This window comes from Ammospiza nelsoni, chromosome 13 (assembly GCF_027579445.1).
Source record: "Ammospiza nelsoni isolate bAmmNel1 chromosome 13, bAmmNel1.pri, whole genome shotgun sequence".
Classification (NCBI taxonomy): domain Eukaryota; kingdom Metazoa; phylum Chordata; class Aves; order Passeriformes; family Passerellidae; genus Ammospiza; species Ammospiza nelsoni.
In genome coordinates this window covers 21,300,059-21,316,772 of record NC_080645.1, presented here as the reverse complement: position 1 = coordinate 21,316,772, position 16,714 = coordinate 21,300,059, and the positions used below count along the sequence as shown (strand labels likewise).

Here is a 16,714-nt window from a genome sequence, read left to right as displayed (position 1 = left end):
ATCCCCGATCCCCCCACGGCCCGCAGCACCCTTACCCCGCTCCCCCGCGCACTCAGGAGCAGCCACGCGGCCCCAGGGCAGCCCAGCGGATTTATTATGGAGGGGACGTACAGAACAGCCATGCCAGCCCAGGGCACCGGGCACCCCGGCACAGCCAGGGCTTGGCACAGAAGCGGGGAAGGAACGCGGGGGCTGCGGGTGTCCCACGGCAGGATCCATCCCCCAGGAGCCGCCCCGCAGCAGGATCCGTCCTCCCGAGGGCTGCGGGTGTCCCACGGCAGGATCCGTCCCCTCGGGGCTGGCGGCGGGGACACGAGGGCGTGGCAGGGACAGCGGGAGCGGCTCCTTTGGCCCCTTGGTCCATAACGTATATAAATATAGAAGCTGTGTGTATCCATCCTATGTATATATGTACATCGGGGGGCTCTGCCGGCCGGGGTGACCGGCACCCCCGCGGCCGCCGTCACCGGGGCTCCCGGCCCTCGCTCCCTTCACGGGAGCCACGCGTCGCTGTAGAGGGAGCGCGCCTTGGCGTGGCGCCGGTTCGCGGCGCTGGCGTGGAGCACGGCCACGCTGCGGCGGCTGGAGCTCACCACGTCCGTCACGAAGCCGGCGCAGTCCGAGCAGACGTCGCGCAGGACCGAGCCCTGGGCGTAGATGTGCGGGAATTCCTCCTCCACCCGGCGCCAGCACGGCCCCGAGAGCGAGCTGCGGCACAGGGCACCCGTCAGCCTCCGCAGGAGGAGCGGCACGAGGAGGAGAAAGAGGAGGGATGGGGAGGAAGACTCGGGGACTCACTGGAAGGGCTCCCTCCGGCGCAGCGGCGGCGCCTTGGGCAGCAGCGAGCCCGGCAGGCTCTCGAAGCCCAGCGCGTAGACGGGGATGTGAGCCAGCTTCTTGGAAGGCATCTTCATCTGCGGGACGCGGGAGCCAGGGCGGGACGGGACAGCGACAGGGATAAGGGCACAGAGGGGTGGGGATGGCTCAGAGATAGGTACAGTGGCAAGGCGGGACAGGAGTGGAGTGGGATGGGGCAGGAACAGGCAGAAGATGGGGCAGGACAGGGACAGGGTGAGGGGCGGGACAGGGACACAGTGGCACTGCCCAGAGCCCGTCCCTTACCTTTAGACTGCAGGAGCTACAGACAGACCTGGGGACACAGAGAGAGGTGGGTGAGAGGGCCCATCGTGGGGACCCTGCTGCTGCCCTCCCAGCCCCGTGACACGGCACGGCATGGCACAGTTTGGCACAGCATGGCACAGTTCAGCGCTCACCGCTTGCAGAAGAAACACGACGTGGGCCAGGAGAAGAGAGGAAACTTGGCCCTGCAGCAGCAGCAGACCTGTGGGCAGGGCAGGGTGAGCTGGGGGTGGGTGGGGATGCATGACCCCCAATCCCTCCAGCCCCCATCCCCATTCCCACCTTCCCCCTCCGCAGGCTGCTGTACAGCTCCTTGCTCTGCAGGAACTTCTCCATCTCAGCCTTGACCAGCACCCTGCGCACGTTGATCATCTCCTCCACAGTCAGGGCCAAGCTCTCCACAGGGTGGCTGAACTCCTGTGGGACAGGGTGGGGTGTCACACTGCACTGTGGCACAGGGCACAGTCCAGAGCACTCCCATCCCTGGGCAGAGCATCCTTGACACAGGCAGAGTATCTCTGGCACAAGGACCCCCCAGCCACCATGTGTCCTCGTGCCAGGCTGCCCTGTGCCCACGGTCATGCCTGCCTGGTGTCCCCAGCCCCAGTGCTGCCTGCTGGTGTCCCCAGAACCCACCAGCCAGAGGTGCTTGGAGCTGCTGGCAGGGGCAGCGCTGGATCCATCCTCTGGCCTCTCCTCCACAGCTCCAAGGGCAGCTCGGGGCCTGGCTGGGCCATCTGGCAGCGAGTGGCAGCTGGCAGGGACAGAGCCTGCAGGAGGGACAGTGAGGCTGTGTCAAGGACGTGTTGCCCGGTGCCACCACCGCTGCCAGGCATGGCACCGACCCCTGGAGATGCCCGGTGCCACCACCGCTGCCAGGCATGGCACCGACCCCTGGAGATGCCCGGTGCCACCACCGCTGCCAGGCATGGCACCGACCCCTGGAGACAGGGACACGGGGACCCCCGGCAGTACCTGAGCGGGGCCGGGGCTCGGGCTGCAGCGGCTCTGGCTCCCGGGGCACAGCCTGGTCCCCCCCCAGCTGGCTCTGCAGCTGTGCCAGGTCCTGCTCCGAGAAGGAGCGATCCCGCTTCAGCGGCACCTCCGTGGCTGGAGAGTCCTCGTCCTGCAGGACCATGGGCACCGTGTCACCAAGGGCACCCCGGCACCCCCCGTGTGTGCCCACTTCTGCAGTTCTCCCTTGCCTCAGAGAGGTTCATCTCCTCCATCTCGGCCAGGGTGGGTGCCTTGAGCAGGACGCGCGGCCGCGGGCGGGCAGGGACGGCGCTGGCCGGGCACAGGGACAGCTCGAGGCAGGAGCTGGAGCTCAGGCGGCCGGCGCAGGCGTGGGGGATGCAGGGCAGGGAGCTGTACCCTGCGGAGAGATGGGCTCAGCGCAGTGGGGATGGCACACGGGTGGCACAGCACAGCGGGCAGGAGACACTGGTACCTTTCTGCTCCACGGGCCGCAGCTTCCGCTCCTGCCTGATCTCCTCCAGGATCTTCTCATGGAGCGTCCTCTGCTTCTGGGGCAGCGGCCGCAGCCGCCGCTCTGAGGCCTGTGCCATGCGCAGATGGGACCTCAGGTGTGGCTGTGCCTCAGGGATGGCACCCATGGGAGCCCCCAACACTGTCATGTCAGGGAGGTGGCCCGGTGCTGGCACTCACCTGCTTCAGGGGGGGCCGGGAGCGGATGAAGTCCAGGATGAGCTCGTGGGCATCTTTCTTCACGCGGGGGGGGATGTCTCCATCCACCTGGGGAGGGCAGGGGGTCAGCGCCGGGCTGGAGAGGGGCAGGATGGAGGGTGAGGGGCTGGCATGGTGGCCACACTCACCATGACCTTGCGGAGTTTGTAGTTGCGGGCACGGATGTCCTGCATGAGCATCTCGAAGGGCGTGAGCTGGTACTCGGTGGGCAGAGGGTTGAACTGCTTCTCCTGCACCTTCTTCAGCTTCACACCGTGCCGCAGCTCCCGCATCAGCTGCACCCACAGCCGGGCCTGGGACGCACGGACGCAGGGTCAGGACACACGGACAGGGGGTCAGCACCCCCCGGGACACACCGACATAGGGTCAGCACCCCCCTGTGCCCAACACAGCCCCGTGCCCAGCCACACTGCCCTACCCAGTCTGTGTTGCGCAGGTTGCCCAGCTCTGCCGCCGGCTGCTCCTCCTCTTCCTCATCCTCCTTCAGCTTCTGCAGCAGCTGTTGAGGCACAAGACGCTGTCACCTTGTGCCGGTGGCGCTGAAGGTCCAGCCAGGGCTGTGCCATGGGGCGCAGCACCGAGGCGCACCCCGACTCCTGATTGCAGCCAGCACGGCGGGAGAGGCTGGGAGAGGCTGCACGGCCGAACAGCGGCAGCCCTGGCTGGATGGGCAGAGGGGGCACTGCAGCCTCGCCAGCCCTTTGTCACTGCAGGCGGTTTCCTGGGCAGGGCCGCGGTGCCAGCGGGCACCAGGCTCACCTCCTTGGCGTCGCGGATCTTGGCGAGGAAGGCCATGAGCTCCACGGTCTCGGCGAAGAGGGCTCGGCACACGGCCTGGTAATGCGCCGGGGCGCCCGCGGGGTCGGCCAGGCGGGCGGCGCAGCAGCGCATGGCCTGCCCGAAGGTGCGCACGGAGCGGGGCTGCCCCTCGGCGCCCTCCTCCTCCTCCTCCTGCCCCCCATAGCCCTCGTCGGCCGTGGCGCAGCCGCTGTCCTCGGAGTCGCTGTTGGTCATCAGGTCGATGAGCTGCTCCAGGCGCGGGCTCAGCTCCCGCTCCTCGTTCTCGTCCAGCCCCCAGTCCAGCGCCCGGTACACGGCAAAGCCCAGCGACTGCACCATCTGCGGGGACAGCACCGGCGGGGACAGCACCGGCGGGGACAGCAGGCGCGCTGGCACAGCTGTCCCGGCCCCTCCTCGGTGCTGGGTCCCGTCCCCGAGCCGCGAGCCCCGGGTGAGGAGGGCAGGCCGGGCCCTGGCCGTGCCCAGCTCACCCCGGGCCGGGATGGCACACGGGGCGGGTCACCGGCCCCCACGTACCTGGGCTTCGGCAGAGGGCGTCAGCAGCGCGGGCACGTCTGGGGAGGAGGGCAGAGTCACCGCACGGCCCCGTGCTGAGCATCCCACCCCGCACCACCCCGGCATGTGGTACCCACCCGCCCCACCCTGAGCTGCTCGCACCGCCCTGCTCCTCCTCCCTTCCCTGGCTCATCCTGTGCCGTCCTGGTCCCAGGGCACGGCTCCAAGGGACAGTGGGCACCGCACACTGAGCCCTGCTATTGACAGGCTGGCACGGCCTCCCAAAGGGCACATCGAGGGGGCACAGGCTCCCACGTACCCCTCACGGCGAGGGCTGGCGGGAGCTGAGAGCTCTGTGTGCATGTGCCCCCCTGTGGGATGTGGGCGCTGGCAGTGTGGGCAGCAGGAGTGTGGGCACCAGCAGCGCAGGCATGGCATGTGGGGACTGGCAGGCACAGCTGGAGCATGGCACACACAGGGAGCCCAGGACACGATGTGGGCAGCTTGAGCCCTCCTGGCAGCCGCAGGGAAAGGAGCACAAGTGGCCTCTGCAGTGTCCCCAGGGCTCCCGGCTCTGCCTCCTTCATCATTAGCTCTGCATTGAGCTGATCGATGCGGCAGCCACCAGGATGTGCCAGTCGTGTGCCAGCCGTGGGCGAGCCAGGAATGGACAGGAAAGGCAGCACGAGTGGTGCCCTGCCATGGTACCACAAACAAACCCATGAAAAACCATGTCCTGGACTGTGCCCGGCTCCCACTGCAGTACCAGCCCCTGGGATGCCACCCAGGGAGTCCCAGCAGCTCCTGCCCGTCACTGGGACACAGCTGAGGGGGGATTCCCATAGGATGGGGGGCTGGAGCGGTTCCAGGGGGTGCTGCTGGCTCACCCAGCCCCGATCCAGCCCTGTGCCCTGGCAGAGCTGCAAAGCCATGTGCCAGGCTGGTGCCATGCCTGCAGTGGCACCCAGGGGCACCCGGAGCCCTCCCAGCCTCAGGCTTCACTGTGAAGGCTTCACTGCTTCATCCCTGGGGAGGTGGCTCAGGTTGGCACAAGAGCACAAAGTGGCACAGTGGCACTGGCAGGTGGCACTGGCAGGTGACACTGGCAGGTGACACCGGCTCCAGCCCTGCGGTGGCTCAGGGCAGGGCGTGGGCCATCCCCACGTAGGACCAGTGCAGCCGGTGTGGCCACGCCGTGCCACGGGCACGTGCCCTGCCTGTGCGTGTCCCTGTCCTGGGCACGGAGCCACCTGATGCACCCCGGTGTCTGCCCAGCCCCCGGCACCGAGGGCACACGGTGACCCCGCAGTGTCCGTGCCCGGTGTGGGCGAGGCCACGCGGCCACCCCACGGCACCAGGAGCCATCCCCGCGGGGTGCAGGCGCTGCCCGTGCTCCCGGTGCTCCCGTGGCCACCCGGTGTCACTGCTGGCAGCCGGCCCGGTGCCACCCGGAACCGCCACAGCCACACCTGGCGGCGCAGCCACCTGCGGGAGGGCAAAGGTGGGGATGGGGCTGTCCCCGTGCCGCTCCCGGGGCCCGGAATGGGGACAAGGTCCCTGCGGTGCCCGTGGATGTGCCGTGGGGGTGTCCACGTGTCCGTCCATCTGTCCTTGCCGTGTGTCCTGCAGCCCCACGGTGGGTGCCAGGGCCACGCCAACACCCACACCTGGCTCCAGCCTCCCTGGGTCACACAGTGCCAGCGCCCTTGTTGGTGCCAGTGCCGGGGCAGTGCCACACCAGTCTGATAGCAGTGCCCGCCCCCTCCCCCGGGGTACTCTTGCACCGGTACCGGCAGTGCTGCTGTCAGTCCCCTTGCCGGGACCGGGGGCTCACCCCCATCCCTGCCGGTGCCACCGTCCTGCTCCCCGGTGCCGGGACCGGCCCTTTTCCCTTTTCCCTGTATTCACGGCCTCTCCGGTGCCCCCCTGCGCTGCTCCCTGCGGCCGGTGCCTCGATGCCTGACCCCTCTCCGGTGCCACTCCTGCCCATCCGCCGCTCCGGTACCGCTCTTCCCCGCCGGGGCCTCTGCAGGTGCCCCCCCGCTGCCGATACCCCCGGTGCCTCCGCGTCCCCGGCGCCGGTGCAGCACCCCCTGCCGGTGCCGGTAAATCCCGGTGCCGGTAAGTCCCCGGTCCCCGCTCTTTGTGCTGGTAAGTCCTGCTGCCCCGAGTCCCGGTGCCGAGAAATCCCGGTGCCGGTAAGCACCGTGGGCTGCTCCCGGTGCCAGCAAACACCGGTGCGGGTAAATCCCAGCGCCTCGCTCCTTGCAGCAGCGAGCCCCGGGGCCGGTAAGTGCCGATATGGCGGATCCCGGTGCTGCTTGGCCCTGGTGCCGGTAAACCCTGGTGGCCCCGTGCCGGTAAGTCCTCGTTCCCCGTTCCTTGTGCCGCTAAGCTCCGGAGCAGGAAAGCCCCGGTGCCGGATCCCAGTGCCGGTAATCTCCGGTGCCCCGCTCCCGGTGCCTCGCTTTCGGTGCCGGTAAGCCCCGGTGCCCCGCTCCCAGCGTCGGTAAGCTCCGCTAAGCCCCAGTGCCAGTACGTCCCGGTGTGCCGGGTGTCGGTGCCGGTAAGCACCGCTAAACCTTGGTAAACCCCGGCGTTCCGCCGTGCCGATAATTCCCAGCGCCGCCAAACCCGGGTGCCCCGCTCTCGCCGCTCGTAAGCCCCGGTGCCCCCGGTAAGCCCCAGCAAGTCCCGCTGCCCGTAAGCCCCGGTAAACCCCGGTAAACCCCGGTAAGCCCCGGTAAACCCCGGTAAGCCCCGCTAGGCGGTGCCGTCCCGTCCCCCTCCGCGCGGGCGCCGCCCGCTCCCGCCCCCCCCGGCGGCGGCGGCCCTCACCGTGCGGCGGGGCGGGCAGGCGGAGGGAGCCGTCGGCGCGGAGGCGGATGTCGGCGGTGCGGAGCGGCGCGGGGGCCACGGGGGCGGCGGCGGCGGCGCGGCAGCCCTGGAAGCAGAGCGCCCAGGCCTGCTCCTCGTTCAGCGGCTGCTCGTAGCACTTCAGCACCTCCTCCAGGGACAGCTCCCGCGGCGGCCCCGCGCCCGCCCGCGCCATCGCCCCATCCCGCACCGCCGAGCGCGGGCGGGGCGCGCCGGGCGGGGAGACGGGGCGGGGCCACGCGGGGCCACGCCCCACCGGGCCACGCCCACACCGAGCCCGTCCGCGCCGCTGGGCTCGGCGGGGGCGGGGCCACCGAGGGAGGGGCGGGGCGGTGAGAGAGACCACGCCCCCCGCACCGGAACCGGCACCGGCACCGGCCCCGCCGCAGGCGCCCGCCGGGAGGGGCTGCGGCTCGCCGGGGGCACCGGGCGGTTCGGGACGGTCCGTACAGTAACGGTGCGGTACGGCGGGGCACGGCACGGCGCGGCGCGGTGAGCTCGGTACGGTCTGGCACGGCACGGTGTGGCAGGGTGTGGAGCGGAACGTTACAGCACGGCTCGGTACGGTGTGACACCGCTCGGTATTGTTTGGCACAGCTTGGCACAGAATGGGGTGGAGCAGCAGAGTGTGGCGTGGTACGGTGTGGTATGGCTCAGAATGGCACAGCTCGGCTCAGCATGGCTCGGCAGGGCACATCAGAGCGCAGTGCCATGGCACAGTGTAGCTCAGAATAGTATAGAACAGCTCGGTACCGATGGCATGGCTTGGCATGGCATGGTACGGTACAGCACAGCCCAGCACGGTGTGGCACAGCCCAGCACGGCCCAGCACGGTGTGGCACGGCCCAGCACGGTGTGGCACGGCCCAGCACGGCCCAGCACGGTGTGGCACGGCCCAGCACGGCACGGCCCAGCACAGCTCGGCCCGCCCAGGCTGCAGGCTGGGAGCAGGGCAGGGTTGCACCGGGTTAGCCGGGTGCACAGGGCAGGGTTCAGGGCACACAGCTGGGCACAGGGCACAGCCGTGCATTGCGGGTGTGTGGCAGGGGCAGTGCCAGCGTGGGCACAGAGCAGTGCTCCGAGGGACACGAGACCCCCAGAGGAGCAGGGTGGGCCTGGAGGGTGGCCCTGGTACGGGGCTCAGCCCCAGCCTGGCTCCTGCCCCATGGAGCCCATGTGCCACGTGTGGGGCAGCACACGCAGGGACAGGATGACCTTGGCACTAGGGTCACCTGGGGACACTCGAGCAGGAATCAGGGCAGGAGTACAGGATGGCACAGGATGGCACAGGTTGGCACAGGTTGGCACAGGATGCCAGGCACTGGCACGGGCACTCCTTCCATGAGGAACCTGCCTTGTGGGGTGTTGGGGGAGCCCTGGGGCATGGCTGGGATGAGGAGCTGGCACAGGGAAAGGGTCAGGCTGGGACAGGAAAACTTCCTGGAGGGAAGGCGCAGAGCTCCAGATGCCAGAGCGTGGTTTGGGCATGGCCAGGAGCAGCAGGAGCTGGGTGAGGGTGCCAGGATGAGCCGGAGTCTCTAGGGAGACAATATCCCATGGGAGTATGGTGTGGGGTGACATCCCACAGCCACTGGGAATGTCTGACAGGAGAGCAGGATCAGCTTTGGGCACACGGGCGGGGCAGGATGGTCCTGACAGAGCAGAAGGATAACCAGTGCATGGGAAAGGTCAGAGGGAGCAAATGAACACTCTCCTCATGATGAGCCTCCCATTTCCATGATGGAAGGAGAATAAAGCCCTGGCTCAGCTCCATTAACCGATGAGCATAAACTGGGATCAATCCCAGAGCCGTGCTGGCAGGGCTGGGACAGGGACAGAGCTGGCACACGGCTGCTCTCCTGTCCCACACGGCCAAAGAGCTGCTCCAGGGCTGGAGATGTCTGTCAGAGAGCCTGGGATGGAGCAGAACAGCCCTTCCCAGGGAACATGCACAGTGCCAGCTCCATCTCTGGGGCAGAAACTGGGATAATGGAGCTGGGATAGTGGGAAACACAGCCCTGCGTGGGTTTGAGAGAGGGGAGAAGGGATTTAGGTGATCCAAGGTGTCCGTGCCTCTCTGGGAATGCTCAAATGCACCTTGGGCAGGTGGGATGTGCTGCAGGAGTTGGGAGCACGGTGCCAGTGGCATCTCCAGCTGGATCCATGTTGGATCCTGCCCAGCTGCAGCCCCTGGCACCAACCATTCCATCCATCTGGCTCTGGATGGAATCACAGAATCACAGATTCACAGAATCCCGGAATGATGAGGTTGGAAGAGACCTCTAAGATCATCAAGCCCGACCCATGCCCTCACACCTCAACTAGACCATAGCACCAAGTGCCATGTCCAGTCTTTCTTTAAACACATCCAGAGACGGTGATTCCACCACCTCCCTGGGAAGAGCATTCCGGTGCTTTGTTATTCCTTTGGTGAAAAATTTCTTCCTAATACCCAACCTATCCCTCCCCTGATGTAGCTGGAGACTGTGTCCTCTGGTTCTATCAGAGACTGACCCCACCAGTCTGCAACCTCCCTTCAGAAGGTGTAGAGAGCAATAAGGTCCCCCCTAAGAGAGCAATAAGTTCACCCCTGAGCCTCCTTTTCTCCAGGCTGAGCACCCCCAGCTCCCTCAGTGGTTCCTCACAGGGTTTGTGTTCCCAGCCCCTCTCTCGTTGCTCCCTCTGGATGCACTGGAGCATCTCCACATCCTTCCCAAACTGAGGGCCAGAACTGGACACAGTGAGAGGTTTGATGCCCGGTTTACCCGGAATCAGCCCTTTGGAGCCGAGAACAAAGCCGTGCCGAGCCGTGCCAGCTTTCCAGCGCCTCCGGCCGCAGCCGGGGCGGCACCGTCGGGGACGGGAGCGGGAGGACGTGCGGCGTTTGAAGGAAAAGCCGCCCTGCAGGATTCATGGGAGGGCATTTGCATGATACAGCACGGAGCCCTTTGCTTTGGGTAAATCTGTAATTAATACTGAATCGCTGTGTAATTAAAAGCTACCGGCATGGAAAACGCAAACAGAAGCCAAGCGTGTGTGTGTGGATGAGGGAAATAGAATTAAAAGCCAAAAGAAATAGGGGGAAAGGAAAGATGAAGTGTTTGGGAAATGGTGTCAGAGCGCTCTGGGAGGGTTGGAATTTCTGCTCTGCAGTGTGGAAGTGGGGTAAGGTGGGGAGCTGGGATGGAGAGCAGACAGAGCCCTTCCCCTGCCGCCTGCAGCAGGGCTGTGCCCCTGTTTGTCGTGGGTAATCCGTTCCTGTTCCCTCGTGGGTAATCCATTCCTCAGCTCTCATATGCACAAAAAATTCCTCACAAAGCACGGGAGCCAGGGATGAGCGTGCAGAGCACCTGCGGGGTGGATGTGCCTCTCCTGCTTTCCCTCCTGCTGCAATAACTGGGAACATGGAAGGAGGGAGCATTGTACTGGGCAGTTTGCTCCTGCTGGATGCTGTCCTTGGATGCGGCCAGAGGTTGAGGAGGACGCTCTGGGAGAGACCCTGAGGACATTTGTGACCACTCTAGAGGCATTTTAAACACCTTTGGGGACCTCGGGGACACCATGAGGATCTTAAGGTCAACCTTGGAGACTCCCTGAAGGCATTGCAAGGACCTTGGGGACGCTGGGAATGAACTCTGGGAGCACTCTGGAATGCCAAGCTCCCACTCAGATGCCTGCTGGGACCAGTCGTGATGAGGGATCCCAAAACCTGGGGCTGCCACAAGCTTGCAGATGGCACTGGGGGCTAGGGTGGCTCGGGAATGTGGCCTGGCCAGGGTTCCCAGACCCGGTGGCATCCCATGGCACTGTCCATGCTGGATCTGCTGGCACTGCTGGGAAGTTCTCCCTGCTCCCGGCATCATGTGCTGCTGACTCACACCCAGCACTGCAATAAACCATCCCCGGCCAGCCCAGCAGGAGCTGCTTCCTGGTGCTGGACACACCCCGGGGACTTCATCTTTCCATCGGGAATCACCCCTGCTGCTCCAAGCCATGGTGGCCAACAGCAGCGGCTCATCGTCAGGAGGGATCAGATCAGAGGGGAAAATCCCTCTGGGAATTCTGCTCTGCTCCCCGTGACACTTTGTGGCCATTCAGGACCTAAAGAGATCTGAGGAAAACCAGGAGAGGGGTTTTGGACAAGGCATGGAGTGCCAGGACAAGGGGAATGGCTTCCACTGCCAGAGGGCAGGGATGGATGGAGGAATTCCTCGCTGTGAAGGTGGGCAGGCCCTGGCACAGGTGCCCAGAGCAGCTGTGGCTGCCCCTGGATCCCTGGCAGTGCCCAAGGCCAGGCTGGACAGGGCTGGGAGCGCCTGGGACAGTGGGAGGTGTCCCTGCCATGGCAGGGGTGGCACTGGATGAGTTCAAGGTCCTTTCCAGCACAAACCATTCCCTTCAATCCAAACCATTCCGCAATTCTATTATTTATTCTCCCAGCAACGCCGGTGATTCATCTCTTGGGGAATTCCAGTCGCTCCTGTCCCCTTCCCTGGCTGGGATCAGGGTCAGCAGCATCCTCACGGCTCAGAACCGGCAGGATCGGAGCTCCCCACCGTGTCCCACACATTCCGAGCTCACAGCCGCTGCGCAGCGGGTCCCCTCACCGTGCCCCACACCCTGCACAGCCGGTGCGGAGCGGGTCCCCTCACCGTGCCCGTGCCCCGTGTTTCCCCCGCCCTCCGTGCCCCGCTGCCGCCGCTGCCGCCGCCCTTCCCAACATGGCCGCGCCCACCTCAGCCGCCACAGAGCGGGCGGCAGGGGGCGGGACCACGCCGCGCTTCCAGCCAATGGGCAGAGGCAGCGGGGTGGGCGCGGCACGGCCTCTGCTCCCTTCCAGCCAATGGGCAGAGGCAGCGGGGTGGGCGCGGCACGGCCCTGCTCCCTTCCAGCCAATGGGCTCGGCGAGCCCGGCCGGCGGCAGCCAATGGCGGCGCGGGCTGGCGTGGCGGGAAGCGGCGGCCGCGATGGCGGGCGCGGGCGGGAGGAGCTGGCGGGACCTGCTCGGTACGTGAGGGCCGGGGCGGGCCCGGGGCGAGCTCCGAGCCGGGCGCTCCCCGCGGGGACAGCGGAGGGGACGGCGGGAGGCGTGAATGTCCCCCCTCTGCCTTCGTACACCCCTTCTGTACCGGCACACACCCCTCCCTCTGCCCACGTGTCCCGCTCCATGCACCCCGCTCTGCTTTCCTCAAAGCCGCCGTGCCCCGGGACACAACACCTTGTACATCCCCCAGTCCCTGCCCTCATGGCCCCCATGCCCTGAGACACAGCATCTGCCCTCGTACATCCCCTCTCCCTGCCTGTGTGTTTCCCTCACAGCCCGCTGTGCCCCCATCCCCAGCAGCAGGAGCAGGAGGTGGTTTTGGGGTGCTCTGGGCACACGCTGTTCAATAAACCCAAACTCCTTAGCAGGGAGAGCCAGGAAGAGGAGAAGCCCCTTTGGGAGCACAGCGGAGCTCCAGGGAGCGGCACTGCAGCTGCTGGACCAGCACCAGAGCCTGGCTGAGCTGCTCCTGGAGGTAGGAATGGTGGATCAGCAGCAGAACCTGGGGGTGATGAGCACCAGAGCCTGGCTGAGCTGCTCCTGGAGGTAGGAATGGTGGATCAGCAGCAGAACCTGGCTGAGCTGCTCCTGGAGGTAGGAATGATGGATCAGCAGCAGAACCTGGGGGTGATCAGCACCAGAGCCTGGCTGAGCTGCTCCTGGAGGTAGGAATGATGGATCAGCAGCAGAACCTGGGGGTGATCAGCACCAGAGCCTGGCTGAGCTGCTCCTGGAGGTAGGAACAGGACATCTCAGGGGGTCGTGGCCCAGGATCACATCTGGATGACATGGCTGTCCTCATGACAGCCTTATCTTGAGCCACTGTTGTGATTCAGCTGTGTTCTCCCTCTCCTCACACACTGATTTTACACTTACAACAGATAATGCAAATATCTCCCACAGTTCAGGATCTGTCTTTCTCTAGAGAATATTTCCCTTTATAAAAAGAAAAAGAGGATTTGACTAGAAAATGATCCAACATTTGGATATGTTTCATCAAATATTTATGGCCACACAGCTTCACAGAAAGGTAAGGATTATAGAAATTCTGCTCCTGGTGCTGCTGCTGAGCTGTTTGGTCCCTGGAGATGAGGAACTTTGTCCTGTATCTCCTTTTTTATGAATAAACTGACAGTAACTAAACACACATCTCTTGCAAGGTGAAATCTGTGCTTTTCCGTATGGGAGCTCCGTGTTAATTTCACTTCAGTTGCTCCAGCAGTGCAGGGATGGGTTTGTAAATGTGTGTGACACACACACAAGAGTTTTATTTGGTTTGCAGGTGGGAGATTCAGCCAAGCCTTGTGTGCAGGATGGGGCAGAGCACCGGGGAGTGTCACCAGAGTCATTTATAGGTGAGTACCCACCAGGCCAGATGTGGGGGAGAACCCTTCCTCAATGTTCAATTTTTGCCTTTATGTGCAACCCCAGTTTTGCTTTCTTTTCACTGTTTTGGTCCTGTTTCTTGCTTGCCTGGTGATGACAGCCTTGTGCTTTGCTGTTCAGTCTCTGTTCTGCAGGAGCAGGCCTCAAAGCTGGGTGTGCCCACAGCGACCTTGGCAGCCAAAAATGCCATTGCCAAAATGGAGCAGATCTGCCAGGATCCTGCCAGCCCCTCCAGAGTCCCACTGCTGAACTCGGACCAGAGAGTAAGGGGAGAGCCTTATCTTTAATTTAGCAACAGAACAGCCCTGCTAGGTTTCACTTTAAGCCCAGTTTACCTGCTCTGATTCAGCCCCAAACACGAGTGGACACTCATTCACTGAGGTGCTCGATTTGCTTGCAGAAGTGCAAGATAAATAAGAAGAGAAGTTTAGGCCTTTCCCCTGTATTCCCTCCATCATTTGACCCTTTAAAGAGGAGCAAACAGGGCAAAGCAACAATCTGGTTTTTTGAGAGTGTGTTATTCACAAAGGGAATTATTTCTGCTTCGTTTCCGGGGCGATGCCAGAAGAGATTGACCTGCCTGCTTCAGACTGTGAAGGATCTGCTGGCAAACAACACGTTCTGTCGCTCCCTCTTCTGCCAGGACATGTGGAAAATGAAGGTGAGAGCTCATGGAGGAGCACTGTGGTGTTACACACCATGAGGATTCACCCATGGGATGTGGCATCTCTGAATTCCTGGGAATGACTGGTTTTCCTGACCTTCCAAAGGCATGAGCTGAGTTACACATGGTGGGGTTTTTTGGTTGTTCTGTTTATTTTGGAGCGAGTTCAGTGGGAACTTCCTTGTGTCTGCAGTGGGATTTGCTTTTTCAGTTGAGGTTTGGAATGATTTGAATTATTGGAAACTGCCACAAAAGGTCACTGACAGCGCTGTGGTGATCAGGTGCTGCTTTTGGGGTCCTGTGCAGAAACCCCCAGCTGACAGTGGGGTGACACAGTCCCAGAGCCCTTGTGTGCTTTGCCAGCAATATTCCAAGTGCCTTTGGCATCCTGGCTCTCTGCTTTGTTTACCTGGGAATGGTGATAAGGCAAAGTGAGGGCACAGAGAAAGAAACCAGATAGCAGATAACAGCTTGTGCTGCCTGACAGATGGGATGTCTTGATTTCATTTGGTGTATTTTGTGGAGACAAGAGGTGCTGTGAGTGGAGTCAAGGGCTTTTTATGAGTGGCTCTGATTCCTCCCTGCTCCCATGGGAAAGGAGGAAAGGCTGATCTGGCCAGATAAAGGGCTGTGGCCTGGTCTCAGATATCCTCTGCTGAGCTGAAAATAGAACTGTGTGTTTCACAGGCTGATTAGCATCTCCTGGTCCCGGGGCAGACATGGGATAAGGCAGAGATAACTGTAGCTGAGGGTGTTACAGTGAGAATTAGGTTGTGAAGACAAAGAATGTGTGTGAGTTTGGGGTCAGGGTGTGAGGCAGCTGCCGGTCATGGCACAGAGCTCCTGGGGCTTTTCCCTGTGCCCAAGGCTCCCAAATGCCTCTTCCTTCTCAGGGTGGGGAGGTTTTTGCAGGTGTTGGTTGTGCCTGCAATGATCAGAAGCTGCTGCTGCTGCACCTTTCCCCTGCCAGGTGCTCCCTGCAGGGCTGCTTTGCTGGCTCAGGGCTCCCCTGGACGTGGGCAGGAGCTGGAAGGGATTTACAGGGCAGCAAGTGCATCCACACAGGGGCAATGCCTGGTGCAGATTTTTGTTCATTTTCCCTTTGTGTCCATCAGCCTTTCCACCTGCATGATTGCAGAGTCTCTCCCTGTGGTCTCCTGCAATCCCAGCTCTGTTGGGATATGGACTTGAGAGTGGCAACCTTATTCCACAGGGACTAATAAACAGTTAATAGACTAAAAGACAATTCTCTGATCTGGATCTGGATCTGCATTAGCAAAACCTGAACCTGAGTCATGTTACCTGTTTCCTGGGGTATCCCTGCTCCTTTAAATCTGCAGGATCAGCGTTATTCCAGAGGGGAAAGATGAATATATTCATTACTTGTCCACGAAAATTTAAAATGATGATGCATCTACAACCCTAAACCTCTCAAAACTTCTAGAAAATGCAATCTCCCATCACCAGGCATTTGCTGTGTTGTCAATTTTAATGCTGGGTGGTTGGAATAAGCAGAATTGAGCTTTATTTCTCGTGTACCATGTGCAATAACCAAATGCTGAGTGCCCAGAGCAGGCTGTGACCTGCTGCTGCTGTGTCCTCAGGGGCCCCTGGTGCTGGAGGCCGTGTGGCACCTGCACAGCTGTGACATCGTGGGCCTGGCAGAGCTGCTGGACAGGTGAGCAGGGCCCTGGGGGCTGCAGATCCCCCAAAGCCTATTGGGGCATAATCTGGGATTAGTCATGAGTATTCTGGAGGGAGGATATGGTCAGGTGCTGCCCAGGGATCAGATTAGCAGGATTTAGGAGCTGCTCTGGGCTTGGGGGGTTACTCTGGGGTGATGAGCCCAGTTCAGGGCAGGGGCTCCTTGCTGGCCACCAACTGGACTGAGAAAGCCTTGCTCTGCAGAAGGTGGTGCCTCCATCTTCACCAAATCTTACACTTTTTTGGTCTGGCAGAGTTAACCCCTAGAGAATTGTTAGTCTTAGAATTTTGGTTTTTTGGTTTTTGCCCCCCAACAAATGTCCAAGACCAAGTTGGGCAGGGCTTGGAGCAACCTGCTCTGGTGAAAGGTGTCCCTGCCCAAGCAGGTGGTGAAACAAGATGAGCATTAAGGTCCCTTTGAAGCCAGACCATTCCATTATTCCACGATCCAGAGCTAACAACTCACCCATTTGTGGAGTTCAGGTTGTCTCCTTATTGTGTCCCAGTGATTTTCTAGGCTTCTGGTGTTGGTTAACTTGTCTGTTCACAATGAAAACAATTTAAGGGAACCAAAGGCATAGATTAATAATTTGATTTCCTTTTTGAAGGATTTATATCTGAGTGTCTTAGAAATTGGAACTGAAATTCTTCTAGCAGAGGTTTCCCAATGGAAACTTTCATGTCAGGGATGGGGAAATACTTGGATGCACAATTTCACCCACATTTTCCCTTTGCATGTGTGTGTTGTGAGGCCTTTTTATAAAGCAAATAATATAAAAAAGCAACTGTAAAGCAAATGTGCTGGTCCAAATTAAATAAAGGAAGTGGCACATTTAGGGCAGAGGGCACAGGTGGAGACAGCCAAGCCTTACAGAAAACAGGAGGGGTTGAACTGA

The 16,714-nt window shown here is 62.1% G+C and overlaps 2 protein-coding genes across 2 annotated transcripts in view; one reads left to right on the top strand and one right to left on the bottom strand.

The window, feature by feature from the left end:
- Positions 1 to 128: 128 nt before the first annotated feature.
- SPIRE2 (spire type actin nucleation factor 2) lies at positions 129 to 7,195 on the bottom strand. The gene is made up of 15 exons (XM_059481532.1): positions 6,982 to 7,195; positions 4,165 to 4,202; positions 3,607 to 3,966; positions 3,266 to 3,346; positions 2,976 to 3,140; positions 2,809 to 2,895; positions 2,591 to 2,699; positions 2,346 to 2,515; positions 2,116 to 2,266; positions 1,777 to 1,910; positions 1,423 to 1,557; positions 1,275 to 1,342; positions 1,123 to 1,150; positions 799 to 914; positions 129 to 708 (listed from the first exon to the last, which is right to left on the bottom strand). The coding sequence occupies exons 1-15, from the start codon at positions 7,193 to 7,195 to the stop codon at positions 492 to 494; spliced, it is 2,073 nt and encodes a 690-aa protein (XP_059337515.1). The 3' UTR covers positions 129 to 491.
- A 4,792-nt stretch (positions 7,196 to 11,987) lies between these two features.
- Positions 11,988 to 16,714, top strand: part of FANCA (FA complementation group A) — a 32,857-nt gene continuing 28,130 nt past the window's right edge. Inside the window, exons 1-6 of the mRNA XM_059481330.1 lie at positions 11,988 to 12,027; positions 12,430 to 12,539; positions 13,347 to 13,419; positions 13,571 to 13,713; positions 14,016 to 14,111; positions 15,719 to 15,792. Coding sequence (XP_059337313.1) covers positions 11,988 to 12,027; positions 12,430 to 12,539; positions 13,347 to 13,419; positions 13,571 to 13,713; positions 14,016 to 14,111; positions 15,719 to 15,792 — 536 coding nt within the window. The remainder of the gene's footprint in view (positions 12,028 to 12,429; positions 12,540 to 13,346; positions 13,420 to 13,570; positions 13,714 to 14,015; positions 14,112 to 15,718; positions 15,793 to 16,714) is intronic.

Coding starts and splice junctions, on each gene's coding strand:
- SPIRE2 (XM_059481532.1), bottom strand. CDS start 7,195: ATGGCGCGGGCGGGCGCGGGGCCGCCGCGGGAGCTGTCCCTGGAGGAG. Junction 2,267..2,345: donor AGGAGATGAACCTCTCTGAG/GCAAGGGAGAAC, acceptor ATGGTCCTGCAG/GACGAGGACTCTCCAGCCAC. Junction 915..1,122: donor GTAGCTCCTGCAGTCTAAAG/GTAAGGGACGGG, acceptor CGCGTCCCGCAG/ATGAAGATGCCTTCCAAGAA.